This window comes from Phaseolus vulgaris, chromosome 1 (assembly GCF_051622355.1).
Source record: "Phaseolus vulgaris cultivar YP4 chromosome 1, ASM5162235v1, whole genome shotgun sequence".
Lineage (NCBI taxonomy): Eukaryota > Viridiplantae > Streptophyta > Magnoliopsida > Fabales > Fabaceae > Phaseolus > Phaseolus vulgaris.
The window spans coordinates 4582695-4602736 of record NC_143498.1 but is presented as its reverse complement, the minus strand read 5'-3'; the positions used below and the strand labels follow the sequence as shown (position 1 = coordinate 4602736).

The 20042-nt window shown below is 34.0% G+C and overlaps 3 protein-coding genes across 6 annotated transcripts; all 3 read left to right on the top strand.

The window, feature by feature from the left end:
- The first annotated feature begins 50 nt into the window (after positions 1-50).
- LOC137816626 (Protein kinase superfamily protein) lies at positions 51-11043 on the top strand. Its single transcript, XM_068619848.2, has 13 exons — positions 51-636; positions 959-1399; positions 1823-1926; positions 2529-3625; positions 4089-4129; positions 4887-4955; positions 5036-5136; positions 5393-5471; positions 5865-5963; positions 9429-9497; positions 9612-9661; positions 9742-9918; positions 10522-11043. The coding sequence occupies exons 1-13, from the start codon at positions 244-246 to the stop codon at positions 10613-10615; spliced, it is 2814 nt and encodes a 937-aa protein (XP_068475949.2). The 5' UTR covers positions 51-243; the 3' UTR covers positions 10616-11043.
- Positions 11044-11685: 642 nt separating this feature from the next.
- On the top strand, positions 11686-17611 carry LOC137816628 (YCF36, putative (DUF1230)). 3 transcript variants are annotated; one of them, XM_068619851.2, is made up of 4 exons: positions 11686-12258; positions 13440-13468; positions 16269-16325; positions 17014-17611. In XM_068619851.2, exons 1-4 carry the CDS (start codon positions 11766-11768, stop codon positions 17221-17223), a joined length of 789 nt encoding a protein of 262 aa, XP_068475952.1. In that variant the 5' UTR covers positions 11686-11765; the 3' UTR covers positions 17224-17611. The 3 variants fall into 3 exon arrangements, with proteins under 3 accessions (XP_068475952.1, XP_068475953.1, XP_090154647.1); XM_068619852.2 differs by having other exon boundaries at positions 11702-12258; positions 17020-17611; XM_090298521.1 differs by lacking the exons at positions 16269-16325; positions 17014-17611 and adding an exon at positions 13647-13785 and having other exon boundaries at positions 11702-12258.
- On the top strand, positions 13833-16063 carry LOC137816627 (uncharacterized). Of its 2 annotated transcripts, XM_068619850.2 has the most exons (3): positions 13833-14103; positions 14214-14866; positions 14962-16063. In XM_068619850.2, exons 2-3 carry the CDS (start codon positions 14761-14763, stop codon positions 15774-15776), a joined length of 921 nt encoding a protein of 306 aa, XP_068475951.2. In that variant the 5' UTR covers positions 13833-14103; positions 14214-14760; the 3' UTR covers positions 15777-16063. The 2 variants fall into 2 exon arrangements, with proteins under 2 accessions (XP_068475951.2, XP_068475950.2); XM_068619849.2 differs by having other exon boundaries at positions 13833-14866.
- Positions 17612-20042: the final 2431 nt, after the last annotated feature.

Genomic DNA, 20042 nt, shown 5'->3' with positions numbered 1-20042 from the left:
TAATAATTTAATAATAAATATAAAATATAAAATAAGTTGGAAATTAAAAAAAAAAGACAGAGAGAAAAGAGGAAGAGAAAGTAAAGAGAAAGTGGAGGGAATGAAACCCTGAAGAAGGAACGGTTTAAGGGTAAAACGCGAAACGCAAACGCGAAAGCGTGGAGAGAAGCGATTAAGGGAATCTCAATCTGCAACGTCATCGTTTTCTTCATCGTCGTTATCTGTTGTAACGGTCGATGATCCATGCCAAAGATGAAGCACCTGCTCAGAAAGCTTCACATCGGTGGTGGCGCTGCCACCATCAATCACAATCACAATCACAATCACAACGCATTGTCCTCGCACGCGCATCACGCTCCCTCCACTTCCGCGCTCTCTTCGCCCACCGTCGTTTCGGATCCGACGCCGGCTCCGAGCCCCGTCGTGGAGGCGCAGAACGACGTCGCCGAATTCAACTTGTTGCAGGAGGAGGAGTTTCAGATGCAACTAGCGCTCGCAATCAGCGCCTCCGATTCCGATCGCCGCGACACCGCGGAATCGGCGCAGATCGACGCCGCAAAACAGATCAGCCTTGGTTACTCTGCTTCGTTCACTGACACTCAAGCCCTAGTTCAGTTCCAATCGCTTCGTTATTGGGTAATATTTCAGTTACTATTATTATGGTGATTATAAATTATTTAGAGTAGCGTTTCTATTCTAGGCATTTTCTTGTTTTTTATTTCTCGTAACTGGAATTAGCCAATTAGGTGCCTGTAAATGGTAGTTTTGTTTTTTATTTTTGAATTATTTTTTTTTATCTGTTTTGGATATTGGAGTTAGTTTGATTTGTTGTTGCTATTTATAGATAGTCATTTGAAGCTATTGAAGAGTGTTAAAGGAAAATAAAATGAAACTGTTGGATGGAATTTTTTTGAAATGTGGATTTTGAGAGTTTGTTGTGGTGTTGTTACTGTGGCAGAACTACAATGTGATTGGTTATGATGAAAAAGTGATGGATGGGTTTTATGATGTATTTGGGGTTACCTCAAATTTGGTTGATCGAGGGAAGATGCCATTGTTGGTGGATCTGCAGACGGCTCCTGTCTCGAGAGATGTTGATTGTGAGGTGATTTTGGTGAACCATGTGGTAGATCTTGAGCTCAATCAGCTTGAGAGGAAGGCGTGTAGTTTGGTTGAGGAGTGTTGTGTTTCTGAACTGGGACTGATTTTGAGTGGCTTGCTTCAGAAGCTCGCGGATGTTGTTGTTAATAGAATGGGTGGACCTGTTCTTAATGCTGAGAAACTTACTAAGAGGTGGGCTATGAGGAGTCGTGAGTTGCGGGATTCTATGCTGACCATTGTTCTTCCCCTTGGTTGTCTAGATGTTGGACTTTCACGTCACCGAGCCCTGCTTTTTAAGGTGAGAATTTTCTCCATTTATTGATTAAAGAGATCTGTGTAGGAGATTCAAATTTGAACAATTTGGAGTTTAATACGACTAAATGCTTAGTGCAATTTTTAATCATCATCCAAACGTATGTGAAAGGGCATTTTTTTCTCTGTTGTGGACTTATATGGCCCTTGTTATTTGTTATGTTTGACATGTGTATGTTGTCATTAAAATCAATCATGCATATGGTATGATCACTTTATTTTATGTTTATAGTCTGTTTAACAGAAAAATTAATTATATTAAACAAGTAATATCTGCAAAATTAAAATGAGTTACTTTTGTCTCTCTTTAGCGGAAAGTTTTAGTTATATTACTTTCAATTTCAAAGTTAGGCAGGCTTATGCAATTTATTTTATTTCAACCAAAGCTAACTTCACTTCTGGTGCTTAGGTACTTGCTGATAGGATTAACATTCCCTGCATGCTGGTTAAAGGGAGCTATTATACAGGAACTGATGATGGGGCTGTGAATTTGATTAAAGCTGACGATGGAAGGTATTTATCTTATGGTGGAAAGTTGTTTCCCTTTTTATTGTATTGCTTTTAGGGTAGTTTAGCCTCTGATGTAAATGATGACCGTTGTATGTTCTATTGAGTTAGAAACTCTATATTGCATGTTTACACTTCATCGGGGCGGGCCAGACACCAGAGGCAGGTTTCCAAAAACAATTTTATTTCACTCTTTCCGTTCTGTATTTCTGATGCTTTATAAAACTCTACCTCTCATATGTAACGAAGAAGTGGCACCACCTGTCTAATTAACTAGTATATAACACTGTTAAATGAAGCATAGAATATTGCAGTGACTGAGGTTTAGGCTGTGTAAGGGAATGGTTTTTTAATTTGTTGCAGACTGGTGATAGATCATTGTAGTACAGTAACTGCAGTTTATTGTTACTTTTAGGTTTTAGTTACTTCAACTTACTGTGGTTGAACTTACTTTTTTCAAGGAATTGGACCACAAAGTGTTTATCTTGTATCATATAGCATTATTCTTCTCATATATGACAATGACCTTTTAACAACACAAACAGTAAGATCTTACTTTATGTCAACACAATTTCAAGAACTTGTATTTATTTGTTGCACTGATGCAGTGAATACATAATTGATATGATGGGTGCCCCTGGAACTCTTATTCCTGCCGAGGTACCCAGCAGCCAGCTCGAAAGCAACAGTTTTGCTGTTAGGGGTTGTGCAGAGCTTGTTGGACAACCAGACAAGACAAGTTCAATGGTAGATGATAGAACTGGTGTGCAAGGAGTCCTTTCTGATTGTGGTAGAGTTTCAACAGTGGGGAGGGTCCAGACAGAAGAATTATTAGTCATGGGCAGTCAAACAAATCCCGATGAAATTAATCATGTTAAAGTTAATGAGTCAAGGAGATTTGAACATACAGAAGCATATGAATGCTCTTCACATACGAAACCATCACCTGCTGAGAATATGCATGTAAAAAATGTCTCTAAGTATGTTCTCAGTGCAGCAAAGGACCCAGAATTTGCCCAAAAACTACATAATGTTCTACTAGAGAGTGGTGCCTTACCTCCTCCTGATCTTTTTTCAGATATAAATCCCCAAGATAGGGGTGTAGATAAAGTAAATGAAAAAAATGTTGATTCTGTTCAAGCTGACACAAATAGGTTATTATTATTAAGGTATGAAAAGTCTCTCATACCCTCACATGGGTTGGGCTCTGCCAGTGATACTAGGTTATGTCAATCAGCTGACTGGTTATCTGAGCAACAAAAGGAATTGCAAACAGATGTTGAATTTTACAATTCATCACAGAGTGATAATACAAGGAATGGGTTTTTAAATGTTTCTGATAGAGATATTGACGTAGAGAAATCTAACGCAATGAATGTTGTTTTGGCTTCTATTCACTCACATAATAAGATAGTTAAAGAAAAGTGCAGTGGATCTTCCGTGCCCAAGGCAACTCTTTCCTGTAAAATGCATAATGGGATTGGGTGTTTCTGTGAAGATGATGAAAATGGTTATAGAAAGAATGTTGGAGCTTCTTTTAATAACAGCGGGTTGGGCAAAGATTCAGCTGTTCAAAGAAATGAGATGGAGGTTAATGGAGACTGTTATGATGGTAGAAACAAGGAAGTTGACCCAGTGCTTGGTGAAGGCACAGAATGGGAAATTCAATGGGAGGATCTTGATATTGGTGAGCGTATTGGTATTGGTAAGTGTATTTCCTTGCTTCCAATGTTCTATTTTAGTTATAAAAGTTATATAAAAACATAAGATTTTACATGTATAAATATATCTTTTACTGGCTCTTTTTTCACTTTTTTTAAAATATAAAAACACTTTTGACATGTTTTGATAAAGGGTCTATTTTTAAGTACTCAATAATTATGTAAATTTTTTCATAAAAGTAGTAAAGGCCTCTTAAAAAGTTGTTTTACTTGCTAAAACTATTAGTTTGGGAAATTAGGTCTAAAACAAATTGCATAATAAAACATTTTTTTAAAGCTTAAACAAAAGAACCATTAGTAAGATAATTGACAATTTATAATAGCTTAATTCTTACTTCACACAGAATTGAAATTTTAAATATTGCTATATATGATTTAATATGATATATTTCATTAATGGAGACCTAGTACGAGCTGATTGGAAATATGCTACACATGTTTTTGTAGGTTCGTATGGCGAAGTTTATCGTGCCGATTGCAATGGCACTGTAAGTCCGTTCAGTACATCAATAGTCTTTTTTAATGTTTTGCTTCTATTCTATTTAATAAGTTCCTAAAATTACATATCAGAAAATTTTGTTTAACTCCTTGATGACTTCATTGGTCTGGTTTATGCTAATTTTTAAAATGCACATTAATATTTGTGGAATTTGATGTCATATTTGGATTATGGTTATACGTTAACTTGCAATGTTTTCACTCACTTACGATTGTGAAGAAAGAATCCATAATATCCATGAAATTCTCACCAGTGTAGAAAGTTGTAATTCCATGCTATTGACCAAGGTCTAGATCCTCATAAAAGCATTTAAAAAGTATACAAAGGCAATAGTATTTTATGAATTATAATTGCTTGTCTCAGGCAAGTTCCTATTTTTTTTTTCTGTTAACTATTCTTGAAATCAATATCTATCAATATTCAGATTCCAAGAGGGATCGGGGTGACATGGGGTGTGACATTAATCTTATATTAGATAAGATGGCTTCAATGCAGGTCTTAGAACTTTCACTTTCTTTCTATATGGTTATCCAGAGTTTAATAAATTGCTTTTATTAGCCGGTGAAAAATTTATTAGCCGGTGAAATATGGATGAATATGCACACTTTTTTTGTTTGGAACTTTTGTTACTTGTATCTGTGCAAAAATGAAGATCTCATTATACATAGTTGCTTTGACTTGAAAGTACTCAATAGTAATTTTGTGCACTGATTTTGGTAATTTTGCATGAATGGTTGGCATGACAGGAAGTTGCTGTAAAAAAGTTTCTGGACCAAGATTTCTCTGGTGATGCACTAGCTCAGTTCAAATCTGAAGTAAGTCATTGTCTCTATATGCACATGTATAATGCAGTCATATGCACATAATAGTCATGCCCTTTTATGTCTTATTACAGGTTGAGATCATGCTAAGGCTGCGACATCCAAATGTTGTGCTCTTCATGGGAGCAATTACTCGGCCCCCGCAATTCTCTATCTTGACAGAATTTCTTCCAAGGTTAATTTTGTTTTATGCATTAAGTTACATATTATCGGTAGGGGGATTAGATGAGGAATGCAAATGATAGGAATTCTTTTGTGATTTTCTTGAATGGTCTCGTTGATTATGTTGACAGGAAATGTTTCCTTTTATTAATGTTTTGTTCTGGCATCTAGTCAGCTTGCAACTTTGCCTCCCACAAAAACAATTAATTAAATTATTTTTCTATATTATTGTTTTGCTTGTTAAAGTATATTTGTCTTTTGATATACAGAGGCAGTTTGTATAGGCTATTGCATCGTCCCAATCTTCGGCTTGATGAGAAGAAACGGTTGCGCATGGCTCTTGACGTGGTAAGAGTTGAAAATAATTTCCCTTTCCTTTTCGTAGTAGAAATCAGGAAATTATTAGAAACAGCTAAGATACTGAAAATACAACTGGCCATGGGCTGAACACTAAATAGAGACCGTGAATATAATTCTATCCGAAAGCAAGTATAGGGGCTATGAGATTTTCTTATAAATGTGAGCATTTCTCTCCATCCAATTTTGTATAAACAGCATATTTATTGACACATCTTAGCTTTATTCTTGTCAAAGCTTTTATACATAAACCATAAGGAGTGCTCCAATGTTGACAGTCATACCATTCTCACCTAGATCCCAGCAAATAATCCTTATTTTTTAACTTTATGTATTATTTCTCTATTTCCTTTATTTAATGTGAATTTATTGTGCACTTATCAGGCTAAGGGAATGAATTACTTGCACACGAGCCATCCTCCCATTGTACACCGAGATTTGAAATCTCCAAATCTTCTTGTTGACAGGCATTGGATTGTTAAGGTATTCTTACATAAATTCTGTCTTGGAAGTTTACTTAACAAAACTGAAAAAAAGGAATATCAATGGATTGCTTGATGTGAGAAATAGGACTGATAGTGAAAAGTTACTATTATGCTTTCTTGGTAGAGAGTAATGGATGTTTTTTGTTCTGCATCATTAACAAATTCATTCTGCTGACGAATGTGTAAATTGAAGAAATATGATAGGCCAGGGCCCTTGGGTATTATAGGGTATCTCTGTCCTACATCAAATAATATAAGATGCTCAATAAAGTATTTCGGTGTGTGGTTCTCCCCCCTTAACAACTAGCTTTTAAAGGTGGTTTCCCCTAGTGATTGGGCACATATCAAAGTATCAACTTATTTTATGTCCATTAAATTGGTCATAAAATGTCATTGATACAGTTGTATTGTTTGAATGATTTATTTTTATGCTTGATACACACATGCTTTAAATTACAACTACATTATCTATATCATCATTATATAAAGGGGATACACCTTTCTGGGACTATTTTTAGTGTCATTTTTTAGTTAGAAAATTTTATCTTTTAACAAACAAAAGTAGTTTCTTTATTTATTAAAATATGTAACTGCACAAACTCTGTACTCAAAGTAACTACATAACTTCTCCACTTAAAAGTAATCACACGATACTTTTTTTTAAAAATCATTCTTACAAAATTATATAATCTTGAAATTGTATTATTTTAATGTAATACAAATGTGGATACATAGATGTGGACCGTATGTGTTTCTATTAGTATTATTAACATTAATCCATAATTTCTATATTGATTTTGAAAAAATTAATTTATTATGGAATATAATATATTATTTTTACCATTTATTTTGATATTATTTTTTAATTAACTTTATATTTACATTGCATCTTAAATTTATTTATACTATAGTTTTATATATTTAATTTTATGAAGTTATCAAAACTCTAGATATGGAGCAGGGAACACTGAGTAAAGCGCAATCTTAAGCTTTTGAAATTTTTTTACAGAGATCTTGGGACAAAGAATAAAGAATGTAAAATATATAAGCTTGCTAAAAATTGAGAAAGGAAAACCACTTTTGGATCAAGTAACATGTATTAAGGATAAAGGGGAAGTTTGGTCACAGTGCAAGATATAGGGTGACTTACTTCTTCCAAGGAGAGTAGTTAACTTTAAACTTAAGCTTTGAACACAGATTATGGAAACAAAAAGGGTGGTTTTCCCTTAAGTAGGAGTGAGTAAGAGAGTATAACATTGCTATTTTTTATTTTAGCAAGAGACAAGAAATATGACTTGAAAATTAAAAATTGGAGATGACATACCACAAGTTTCCAGGTTTAAATTTGCAGGTTCAATATTACGAAATGATGGGAAAATTATTGACGATGTGTCATATGCAAGATAGAAGCAAGATGGCTAAGAAGGCAGAAAAGAAATTGGGGGTTATTTGTGATCACAGTATCTACCTAACTCAAAGGCTAGTTTCATCATATTGGTCTACGTCTGACTATACTTTATGGTAGTGAATACTGGGATTTGAAAGGACTATGTGAGTAAAAGGCGAGAGTGGCAAAATTGAGAATGTTAGAATAAAGGTCTGGTTACACAAGGAAGTTCAAGATATAAATTTGTTTTTATACTAGATGTTAGCATGTCATTGGTCGAGGAAAATATCTACAATAATTAAAGTGGTTGGTCTTGTACAAAGAAGGCCACTAGAGGCATGAGAAGAGTAGATTGTATGTTTTTTAGTCCAATGAAAATGGGGAGAGGGAGACTAAGAAGGACACTGGAAGAAGTTGTTAAGAGAGATTTTATGGTGAAGAAAAAGTTTCTGAACTTTTGGTCTTTTACTGTATGACAAAGTCGAACCCTGTTGTGTGATGAATGTAGTTGAGCTAATATAGTGGGATAATGCTCACTCATTCAAAACTAATCTATGAAAAACAGTTTATTAAAGAATACTAAACAGTTGTAGTAATGGTTAAATGATTTCATCACATATAATTGAATTATTGAAATTTATTAGAATGATTTTTGAGTTTAATCTTGTGAAATTCTCTAATATATGTTCCGAAAACATGATGTATATCATAGTTATTTAGCTGAGCCCAGTGAAATTTTATAGGTTGCCACAACAAGATGCATCATATTTATCAATATTGGATAATAGTGCAAAGCAGTCGACCCCAAAAATGCTATTGTATAATTATGCATAGTGAGATGACCACAATTCTGAATTTTTATATGCAAATTAAATAATTTATATTTATAAATGCTAAATAATGGCTCAATTCACGACATCTATAATTTAGAACAAGCTCATTGGTTTAAGCAAAATATGCAATCAAACAAAATTCAAAAGACATAATTGTATCACTGGAAATTGAAGGTTTAGAGTTTAGAACAGAGATAAGAGTGAAGGGATAGTGTCACTGGAGATGGGTACGTGTTGGTTGCAAAAAATTGGAAGGAAGGTGAGTGGGTGTTAGTTCAGAACAGAGAAAAGAGTGAAGGGATGGTGTCACTGGAGATGGGTAGGTATTGGTTGCAAAAAAATTGGAAGGTGAGTAGGTGTTAGGTTAAGGTTTAGAGTTCAGAACAGAGAAAAGAGTGAAGGGATGGTGTCACTGGAGATGGGTTGGTGTTGGTTGCAAGAAATTAGGAGGAAGGTGAGTGGGTGTTAGGTTAGTCAGTCTTGGTGTTGCGTAGGAGGGGCAAGCAACAACCAATTAGCAATTTTTTAAATTCTGCAAAGGGGAGGAAAATCTCGACTACCCACAGTTCTGTTTTCAGGAAAAAGTGGATTTTCAAAAAGGCCCACTATGTCACTGCTGTTTGGGCTATACGATTGGGGCCATTACAGCTCCTAATCCAAACTGAATCAATATTCAAAACCTTCTTGTTGCCCATTGCTGCTTCCCACTGCTATTGTGCACTGTTGATAACTATGTTGTATATGATTTAAACATATAAGTACTAACTAATCTTTACGCACTTTGAATTAGCTATTATGTCGGAAATTTCTGGTATGTGATCATGTGACAGGTTTCTAAGCTATGTGTGGCACATTTTAAGACGTTTTCAATAAGTGCTTAATTAATATGGCATTAGACTGGCATCCAACATTATGTCTGACATAGTAACTATGTTACTAGATTTGATACAAAATTATTCTTGTGCCTGGTGTATAAAAATCGTTGAAGAATTTTGGTAAATTATTTATTTTCACTTTTTTACTCAAGAAGTGATAGACATAGAACTGTTGTACGAAAATTAACTCCGTTATAATTATACTAATTCTAATTAAAGCTTGATGAAATAGAAAATATTTTCTCTTGTTTTCTTTGTCATTGCTTTCACATTTTTGTGACACATCTGAAAACCCTTTTTTATGTTGTTTTTTTACATCTATTAAAAGTATATATATTATTATTTCTTTCTTGTTTGTCTTTTCACAGGTTTGTGATTTTGGTCTGTCAAGAATGAAGCACCATACATTTTTGTCATCAAAGTCTTGTGCTGGAACGGTAATGTGTTATTGAGTTCATCATTGATATAATTATCAGTTTATCACCAGAGTTGGTTTCATTACGGGATATATAATATTTACCAAAAACACTAAATATATCTTTTGCCTGTAGCCTGAGTGGATGGCACCAGAAGTCTTGAGAAATGAGCCAGCCAATGAGAAGTAAGTTTAATCCGTATCTGTTTGCTCCATTCAAATATGATGTCAAAGTTTGCAATGCGATAATTAAAGTTTGCGTGCAGGTGTGATGTGTATAGTTTTGGTGTGATCTTGTGGGAGTTGATCACTGCAAGAATTCCCTGGAAAGGTTTGAACCCAATGCAGGTTGTTGGAGCTGTTGGATTCCAAAACAAACGGCTTGAAATTCCAGAAGATGTCAATCCAGCAGTAGCACAGATTATACGTGATTGCTGGCAAACGTAAGTTCTATTCCTCTACTTACGTTTTCTGATTGTTACAATGTGGACCGTGAGAGTCTCAGTTCTTGGAAAGCTGACTAAAGCATCCATATTCTGATACTCATTTGATGTCTGAATATTTGTGGGCTGATTGATTGCCGCTGGTGTTGTTATCAAAGTTTTGCCATGTTCATGTTCTTTTACAATTATGATTTTGACTATAAATGTTAATATACTTTAGTAAACTTTAGATTTTGGTTATGTACTGATGGTTTAAATAAAACTTTGGTTGTATATTTTCATCTTATATTGGTCCTCGTGAGAACCAAAACGAGAATAAGTTTATTTGATACTAGGAGGGAGGGACCATATCTTCATTGAGAAGCAATCATTATTCATTAAAACCCAAATAAGTAGAAATAATAAAAGTACAAAGAAAACCTAAACGAGAAAACATATGGATTGATGTTCTTCAAAATAGAAAAGTATAAGAACAAGGATCATCCCCTCTCCTCACCATAGAAAAAACAAAACAAAAGGAATAGAAGAATCTGATTTGAAGTTACATTGATACTACTGGTTTGTTCTATTTGTTTGATTTTATTTGGGTTGGTTTTGATGCAGGGAGCCACACTTGCGGCCATCTTTCTCGCAGCTGATGTCTCGTCTTTACCGTCTTCAACATATGGTTGTCCCACAAACGAGTTCAACACATTAAACGAAGTTGTCTATAGCATAGCAATTGTAATAATACCTAAAGCTGTTCGTTGGTTCAAAGAACCAGAACAGCTAGTTTTCTTTTTTCGTCCATCTTGACAAAAAAGATTGTTGACCTGGGAAGTGTCAGGTACATTGAAAGTTGGCACTGGACACAACCCCTTCAGAAAAGAGCAGGTCCCTCCCCAATATCTGCATAAGTGCAGTGGAGGTTTAGTTGAAGTAGGTACAAATGAAAAATCCCGAGAGGGAAGAAAAACAAGAAACAAAAAGAAAAAAGTACAAAATTATTATTCTTTGTCTGTAGAGGTCTTATTTGGAATTGTAAACATGCGATCTCTCAGGTTCTCATGCAAATGTAAACAGAAGAAAAAGAACAGAAAAAAGAAAAAAAAATTGAAAAAAACTTTATGTATTTCCCATTACTCAGCTTGAGTTTGTCCTCAGAAACTATACCTCATCTGTTATGTTGTAATGCCTAATTTAATGTTTGCCACGGACTACAGCATCCAAATTAAACTTTTATGGCAATCTTTACTAATCCTTTCACTTTTTCGTTTTCAAAATAGTCGTTACTGTGATATTCGATCGATATACGGGGGATTTCGTATCCCATTCCATTGCATAGTATTCCATGTTAGCACAATACTTTTAAGGACTGAATATTCCCCTATAGGTGTATGCCAAGCGACTTCAAGTTTCTATTTCTTTTTGCTAATTCCTTCTTAGAATAATTTCTTTTTTAAATAAAATATTTACAAGACTAAAACTTATATACCGTTCGTGAATAAGAAATTAAAAAGTCAAAAACAAAAATATATTAAATGTTTAGAAACAACAAAACCAACACATTTTTCATTTCCGTACCTTTTCTTTACAATTAATTTATTTTAGTATTTATATTTTAAAAATTCATTATTTAATACTCAAACTTTAAACATAATTTTTTATTAATTATGTAAGGACAAAAAAATCAAATGTGGATATTTTGTTCGTTAAATTTTAAATTTAGGTATAAAAAATTAGAATAAGTAATTTTGGTTGGAAATATTTTTTTAAAGAAAATAAGCATATTTTTGGATTTGATTTGAATGGATAATGGATAGAAGGAAAGAAAGAGAAGGAGTGAAGCAGAGGAAAAGGCAATAGCAATGGCAATGGCAGGAACACCCACTCGCATATCACCATTGCCATTAAGAAGAAGAAGAGGCACAGTTTTCCCAATTCCACTGTTTGGTATTCCCTTCACAAGCACAGCCACAAGCACAACCCCTTCACTCTTATCCTTCGCTTCCACCAGCAACAGCAGCAACAACAACAACGCTCCCCAAACAAATTGTCCCGTTCCACTGGAGCAGCAGCCCATCAACGAGTACCACTCCCTCTCCACCTCCTTCCCCTTTTCCTGGGCCGCCCTCGACGCCGTCGAGTACGCCTCCCGCCTCTTCGTCACGGGAACCTCCTTCGCTCTCCTCGTCGGCCTCCCCGTCGCCTGGTTCGGCTCCGCCGGGGCCCAGGCCGAGCCCGTCAAGCGCCTCCTCTGCGCCGCCTCCAGTGGCCTCTTCGCGGTCACGCTCGCTGTCGTCAGGATGTATCTGGGCTGGGCTTACGTCGGGAATCGATTGCTCAGCGCCACCGTTGAATGTATGTATCCTCACTCACTCTCCTCTCGCTTAATCTCTCAACTCTATAAACCAATCAAGGATATATGAATTGTTGGAATTCTGATACTGCAAAAGGAATCAGAATACCTTTGAAATATTTTCAACTCCTGTTTTATTCATCAACCACTACAACATTTTCATTTATAACCATCCAAACTTCAAAACAAACTTAAGAGATATAATTCTTTAGGGTTCTTGAGTCGGGAGATTAATAATTACATATGATATCAGACACTCAAACAATATCTTTAACCCAATAGATTTGTGAATATTATTTCTTATACAGTATTTTAAGTGGGTGATTCGTTTCTAAAGAGAATTTGAAATGTTCGGTGTTTTAGTGATTTTTTTGTAATTCTTAAATTCATATAAGATGGTAGAGTTTACAAATTTAAAATAAAAAATGTGCTTAAACTATACATTGTAAATATCCTTACTGGAACAAAATTTGCATTTCAACCAATCAAAAGTTGTTATAAATATAATCTTCAAAATAATTATTGCAAATTTTCACACACGATAACTTTATTATTTTCTATAATAGCTATATACATACTATGGTTTCTCTTGGTTTGGATAATGAATTTCACACTGAAGATCCATAAAAATTAAACTGTGTATTTTTAATTTTATTTAATTTAAATGTACTAATAATATGAAATGATTATATATTAGTTTATAATATATAAAAATGTTTATAATTACTGAAATTTACACTCACAATACTTCATTCATCAGACAACATCTGTGTAGTTACATTATTAACTCATTTTCTACTGACATTGATTGGAACATGCATACTTCTTAAGGATTCAATATTTTTAAAAAAATAAAGTGGAGTATTAGAATTACAAAAAAATTTAGTTTTATAAAATTAGGAAATAGTTTCAATATTTTTATATTTTTTTTAATAATATTTTTTTTATATAATAACAAATGATTACTTCAGGTTTCACCCTAGTTCAGGTTTCAGTCTAGTGAGATTTGAAGATGGTTAACATGAACGCTTTTTATATAAAAAAAATTAGGAAATGGTTTGCAATCCTAGCTGCTCATTATTATTTTTCCTTACTGTTTTTCTTTTGAAATAAGATTCAACACTTGACAGTGTTGAAAACTTTGGGAATGGGATGCTTAATCATTCTTTACTTAATGTTGCAGATGAGGAAACAGGGTGGTATGATGGTCAGGTATGTTCTTTCTAGTTCTTCCCCCACCCTTTTTTTTCTTGAATGCTTAGTCTCATTTATGCAAAATCTCAGTGCAGTATAATTGGTTGTTGTTCTTGCCAGAAAAACACTTAATTCTCTCCTCTTCTCTCTCCTGTTTATTTTCTACTGTTTTCTCTCTTTTTGGCTGGCTAATAAGAGCTGTGCTTGGCGAAGAAGCTTATGTACTCGAGGGAGATAACTTGTTTCCTTCGCGGGTTCCGAGGCGACAAGACTTGAGTTTCTATGTCATCGGAAGTAGATGTCCTTTGACACACGTGTTGGTTGGTTTCTTCGCAAACGTTTCCGCTTCCCCGTAAGAACAGACCCCTTCTGCCAAAACGTGTGCCTTTTTACGGATCGTATGATTATATTCGAGGGATGTGTTACGTGGCAGCTGTTCAAAGGCTACTGATTCAAACGCTTCGAGTTCCGCGCGAAAGGAAATGTTTTTCTTGACTTCGTAACGCTTCTCTCCCCTCAGTTTCTGCCTTGCCCATTCCACCACTACTCTAAGCTTCAGCTGCCATTTTCAACTTTTTGCTCCTCCGTGATTCCACCGTCAGCCACCACCTTCTACGTTCCTCACTCGTTGCATTCCTATACCCCTTTTAGCGGTGAGTTTTACTGTTATATCTTGTTTTGCTCCGTTCTTTGATTGATTCATGGATTATTCTGCTTGGGCAAAAAAGGATTTGCTCAAGGAAACTTCTTTTTACATTTCTAGTGAGAGGATTCGTGACCTCCGAAAGTCATGCGATTTGAGCAAAACTAATGAGAATTTGATCAAAGTCGTTCCGTGTGTGCCAGATGAACCCGTTTGTAATGACGAATCGCACGACCCTTCTGGTCCATTTTGTTTTTTCTATGATACTGTCTTTAAAAAATTGTATCTTCGTCTTCCTTTGACCAATTTTGAGAAGGAACTTTTAACCGAGTTGAACGTCTCTCCGGCCCAACTGCATCCGAACAGTTGGGCTTACATTCGTGCTTTTGCTGCCCTTTGTTCTCAATTCGAAATATTGCCGACGTTGAACATCTTTTTCTATTTCTTCGAGTTCAAGAATTCTACCAAACAGTTGTGGTCTTCCCTCAACAGTTGTGGGGGAAGAAATCTGCTTTCGCTTTTCCGATCCTCATATAAAAATTTTAAAGGACGCTTTGTCAAGGTCCGCCCTTCGTCTAACAGTTCAACTCTCCTAGAAGGGTTTCCTTTGTATTGGGCTCGTCAACCTCGCTTTCAAAAGCCTCGCCAGCTTGGCAAACTTGATCCGATGGAGCGAGGTGTCTGTGAGTTTTTGGAAAATCTTCAAACTGTTTTCGACACTTCCACCATCTTGAAGTGGGAATACAACCCCGATCTGCTAAAATCTTATATTGGTATAATACCCTCTTTGCCGAAACAACCCTCTTGGATTGAACTCTTATGCTTTTTGTACTTTGCGTTTCTAAGCTTTTATTTTTCTCTTCTGTAGATAAAATGTTGGTTTCCTTTAGTAAAACCGAGCTAACCAATAGGGTGAAGAGGATGCGGGCTTCGAAAGCCGTATTGGTAGCCAACCCTGCTGCTCCGGGCGGAGTTCAAGTACAATCCGACCAGGATGAACGTACGGTGTCGGCGGGGAGCTTCAAGTGGAAAAGATTCGAGGGCCCGATCCCTGCTCAACACTCAACTTCCGACGTCCAGGTCCCTGATGTGGTGATAATAGAAGCCGGCCAGCCGAGTACGGCCGACTGTGTCAAAGGTAAAGCTAGCTTCTGGGATGCCGATTTTAATATGTCAAGGCATAATCTATCCCAGTATTTATTAGAGGAAGACATCTCGAAGCTGAAGGGTTTGAGTGTGAGCCTACTCTACAATACTGCCGAGAGTTTGCTCGGCGAAGTTACTGCCCTAGTGTGTATGGCAAATGTGAGAGCAAAAGAGGAAGCGGTGGTGGAGGAAAAGAAGACTCGGCAGTTGGCCGATCTGCAAAAAGAGATTGATAGGCTGCAGACGGAAGCTGCTGAAGTGGATCGCCTTCGTGCTGACTTCCAACGACTTGACCAATTTAAGTCTGGACTTGAAGTCCAGATTGACCAACTGAAGAAAGAGAATGAAGACAAACAACAAAAAATCAGCCAGCACGAGACCAAAATTGAGCTGCTGAAGGATGATGTGACGAACACATTCATAGTTGGGTTTGAAGCAGCTTTGGAACAAGTCGCCGCTGTACACCCTAGTGTGGACTTATCTTTAATGGACCCTTGCAAAACTGTGGTTGAAGGGAAGTTAGTCGGCGATGCTTGAAGTTCGTCATATGTTGTTTTGAGTACTTGGGCTCTTATTTGTTTTTTGTAAAACACTTATGTTTCTTTGACGTATGGCCATTTAGATCTTTTAGGGCCTTCTTTCTTGAGCCCCTTCTGTGATTACGAAATGTGCATCCTCCCCTCAATTGAATGGCCTTTTTAACATATTTTGTAGATCATAGATCCAAAACTTGGACCCAAGTATACATGGTCACCTGCACAATATGTACATATATTTGATAATCTTTATTTATTTCTATATCGACACTTCACTATTTCTGTCCCTATCCGTGCATCAGTTTCCTTTAAACTTTGTGCTAAAACTGTACTCACTCACTGTAAGGCCATACTTGACCTTGACGATGGGACTGATGCCCTTGTCATGTGAGTTGGATGCAATGCCTCTGCACGGATTCTCTTTGTTTTTTGTTTTGGGTGGTATGAACAATTATTGTTTCTACCACTTAAGAGGCTACATGTTTCTCAACAGATATGGGTGAAGACTGCTGAAGTTTTGGCCCGTGATAGACTCCTGGGATCATTTTCTGTAAGCATTCTATTCAATTATTGTCACTTTTACACATAGCTCCGGTGTTATTGCTAGAGAACCAAGTCATTGTTTAGTATATAGTATATATTATTGCTCTTCTTTTGGACCTACTGCAATTGTTTTTGAATATTTGAGATTATGTTTGTAGTGATCACTAACTTAAACAGCCATGCCAAATAGTGATTGTGTTTCATGAATTGGGTATGTGCAAGGATATGATTAGTTCATTTTTTTTCCGAGACACTGAGAAAGTGAAATAATTTTTTCATAATTTAAATACATAAATCAACTTCTACAATTTATTTCATTAATTTATTTTGAAAAATAGTTTTTAAGAACATCACTAATTTTTACTTAGAAAAAAAAAGATTATTTTCTCTTTTATTCTTTTCTTGTAAGGTATCTATGTAAAGTTTATCCAATCAAGTTATCATAAAGGTAGGCTTTTTATGACTTGGGGCTTAATCTGTGTGAAACTTTATGATCGCTCCCTCTTATTTTTTATAAGTCACATTCTAAAAAAAATCTTGTGTTGTTCCTTTCTGTAAGTCACTTTAGAAGATAGGAAGACAACATATATCTATCTTAACCTTTGTGCCTTTTGCAAGTAACATTTAACTTTCATTGCAACTCAAGTAATCTTCATAATGAATTAACATAACCAATAAATTTTTTTATGTTTAAGGTGAAGCCTGTACTGAGCAGATTGAAAATTACTCTTGTGAGTCTGGCAACTTCTTTACTTGTATGTGCTCTTATCCTTATTAACATTGACGGGGACCAAAATCTGATATCAAAAGAACCAAGAGTTCGAGTTGTACCTGGAGTTTACAGTGATAATTCTGCAAGATTATTTGAACCAGATGCTTTTCGTGATGAACCTGAACTTCAGTAATACAAGTATGGTTGCATAAATTTTTCCTTAAACACTTATCATAAAGATAAAAGGTACAAATGAAATAAATCTTTTCAAAAAAACCAAAAGTTAATTTATGCAGAAGTTAATTTATAAGAATGTTTTAAAAATCAGATTTGTATACTTATGCATAAGTTAATTTAGTTTATGAAAAAGTTTATTTCATTTTTTTAGACAATGGACCCCCCATGAATTGTGGATATTTGGCAGGAATAAGTTATCTGTATACTTAGTATCAAATCCTCTGTCATGTGTACATATCTTATATTGCCTTTTACACACCATATGTATTCTGTAAATCTGGAGATAAATGAACATATGTACATATTCAGTTTCTTGTGAAATCATTTTTATACGTTTTCTTTTCCTTTTGATCAATGGAATTCCACTGTTAGGTGTGGTTGTTGAAAAAGAGGAACAACCTCAAAATAATGTTAATTTTTCATTGTATGTTTTACCAACTTATGCTATACCAAATGGTCTTTCATGACAACCTCAATCTTTTTTATCTTGAGTATTTTTTAGAAGAGATCATTTCTGTTGAAGTTAATTCTAGTAACCATATTGTCCATGCATATAATGCTTGAATTTTTAAATTTGATTAAATAGCAGTATATATATATATATATATATATATATATATACATGTATATGTGTATATATATAAAGGAGAAGCATCACTTTAATCAATTAGTGTGACTGGTAAGTTTAACTTGCAACAACTCTCTCAATTATTAGAGAAAGAAATTCCCAATTGAGAAAATCCTAACCACATGTTGCATGTTCCTTCAAATTAGTACATGCACCAAAGAAAAAATGAATTAAATTGAAATTTGAAAAATAAATTGGAGTTAGAAAGGAAAGGGTATCAAGAAAAATTCAAGTTTTCCACAGCAATCTAGTCTTGTTGGTATTGGCAGCCATTCAGCACCTCCAAAGCTGCCCAAGAAAGTTAGAACATGAGCAAACATGGTGTCTCCCATACTCATAAAGGGAAAAATATTGGCTATATTTTTCAAAATAATTATATAAATATTCTCATGCTTCCCTTATATTTTTTCTTACATCTAGTTATTTCTTAATTTCTCCTTTTTTTTTCATTAAATCTCTCAATTCTCATTGCATTTCTCACATTTGTCATTCTTTTACATCTCTCTATTCAAAGAATGTATATACCTCGAATTGCATCCTGAAATACTAATTTTCTGTTTTAGATGTACTTCATGAGGTTTTATCTCCTTCACAATTAAACTATTTGACAAAGAAAATAATGTATTAAGTTGTATCAATAAAGAATTGTAGTTGTCTTAGATAAATCTATAATATTTTTTAAAGGTGTTAAAGATTAGATTCATTTGAGAGACAAATTCTTCTTAATCAATATATCATACAAGTAATTGTAAATCGAATATCTAAATACACATTTATGGATAAATACATATTCACACCTAAAAGTGTATCATAATATTTAACGTTGTTGTATATTTCTCTTTCTTTTTATTCATGATCGCTTTTATCATTTCAGAGTCCTATTGATATAATTATTTCATGGAGCAATTAATGATTTAACTATAAAAAAAAGTGGTCAAAGATTCAGGAAGAACAACCATATCAAAGAAAATCTTTTTTTCTAATTAAATATTTGGCTCTACACAAAAGTATGAACACATCTTTGATACAAGTTCATTTCTTACATGGATCTTTTATCAGATATTTAAATAATAATAAAATATAATAATAGAAGTAATAAAAATAAAAAAAATAATGATACAAGATATGAGCTTTTGGTCAACTTAGTTTTAGATTGTGTTGGGATCCAACATGGATTTTTGAAAGTATTGTGTTAAGGTGAAGGAGACCCATCACTTTACACTCACCAAATCACATTAATCTCATTTTTCTTTCAATTAAATAATTATGAAACACAATTAGTTCAAGATATAATAAAATATAAGTTCTTAAAGAATTGAAAGATTTAAGATTTGATTTAATAAACAATAAAATTAGGAAGAAAACTATTTTTATGAAATATCAAAGGAAGTTCAGAAAAATATAAGTTGGATGAAGGAGAAAAAAAAGTGATTGTATATTATCAGCTTAAACCATAAAACTAAAGATAGAATGTTGACATGAATTAAATAATAATACCAAGAATATCTCTAATTTTAGGCATTTATGTTCCATAAAAATAAACATATTATTTCTTTCATAATAAAAATCCATTTCGTTTTAATTCCTTAAGTTTTAACATTTCTAACATATTTCATTCGGATTCATATGTATTGTATTATATTATAATATTAATCAGATATTAAAAGACTATACATGTTTTATTATATTATATTGTTTAAGTGAATATTTTTTGGTATTTTAGTCATAAATTATGGTCATAACTTCGTTAGTTTTATAATAATTATTTAAAAAAATATTAACGATAATTTTTTTTAGAAAACTATATAATAGTGTAATTTTACATCAGTAAACTTTTTATAATTACTTTTAAATAAAAAACAAGAAAAAATAAATAAATTTTCACTAGTTAAAATTAATTTTTACATAATGAAAAATTTGATCTTAAAAAATTATCTAAAAACATTATACAAATTTAATTATATTAATTTATAAAAAAATCTATTTATTTACTTTCTTATTGTAGAAGTGCGTACTTAAAAACATGTTCATCCAAACCTAAATCATTCAAACAATATCAAGCACTGATAACTTAATAACAGTGAAGATTGGGGTAAAATAATTTATATTATACTTAATCCATATTTTGAAGGGAGTTCAATCCATTT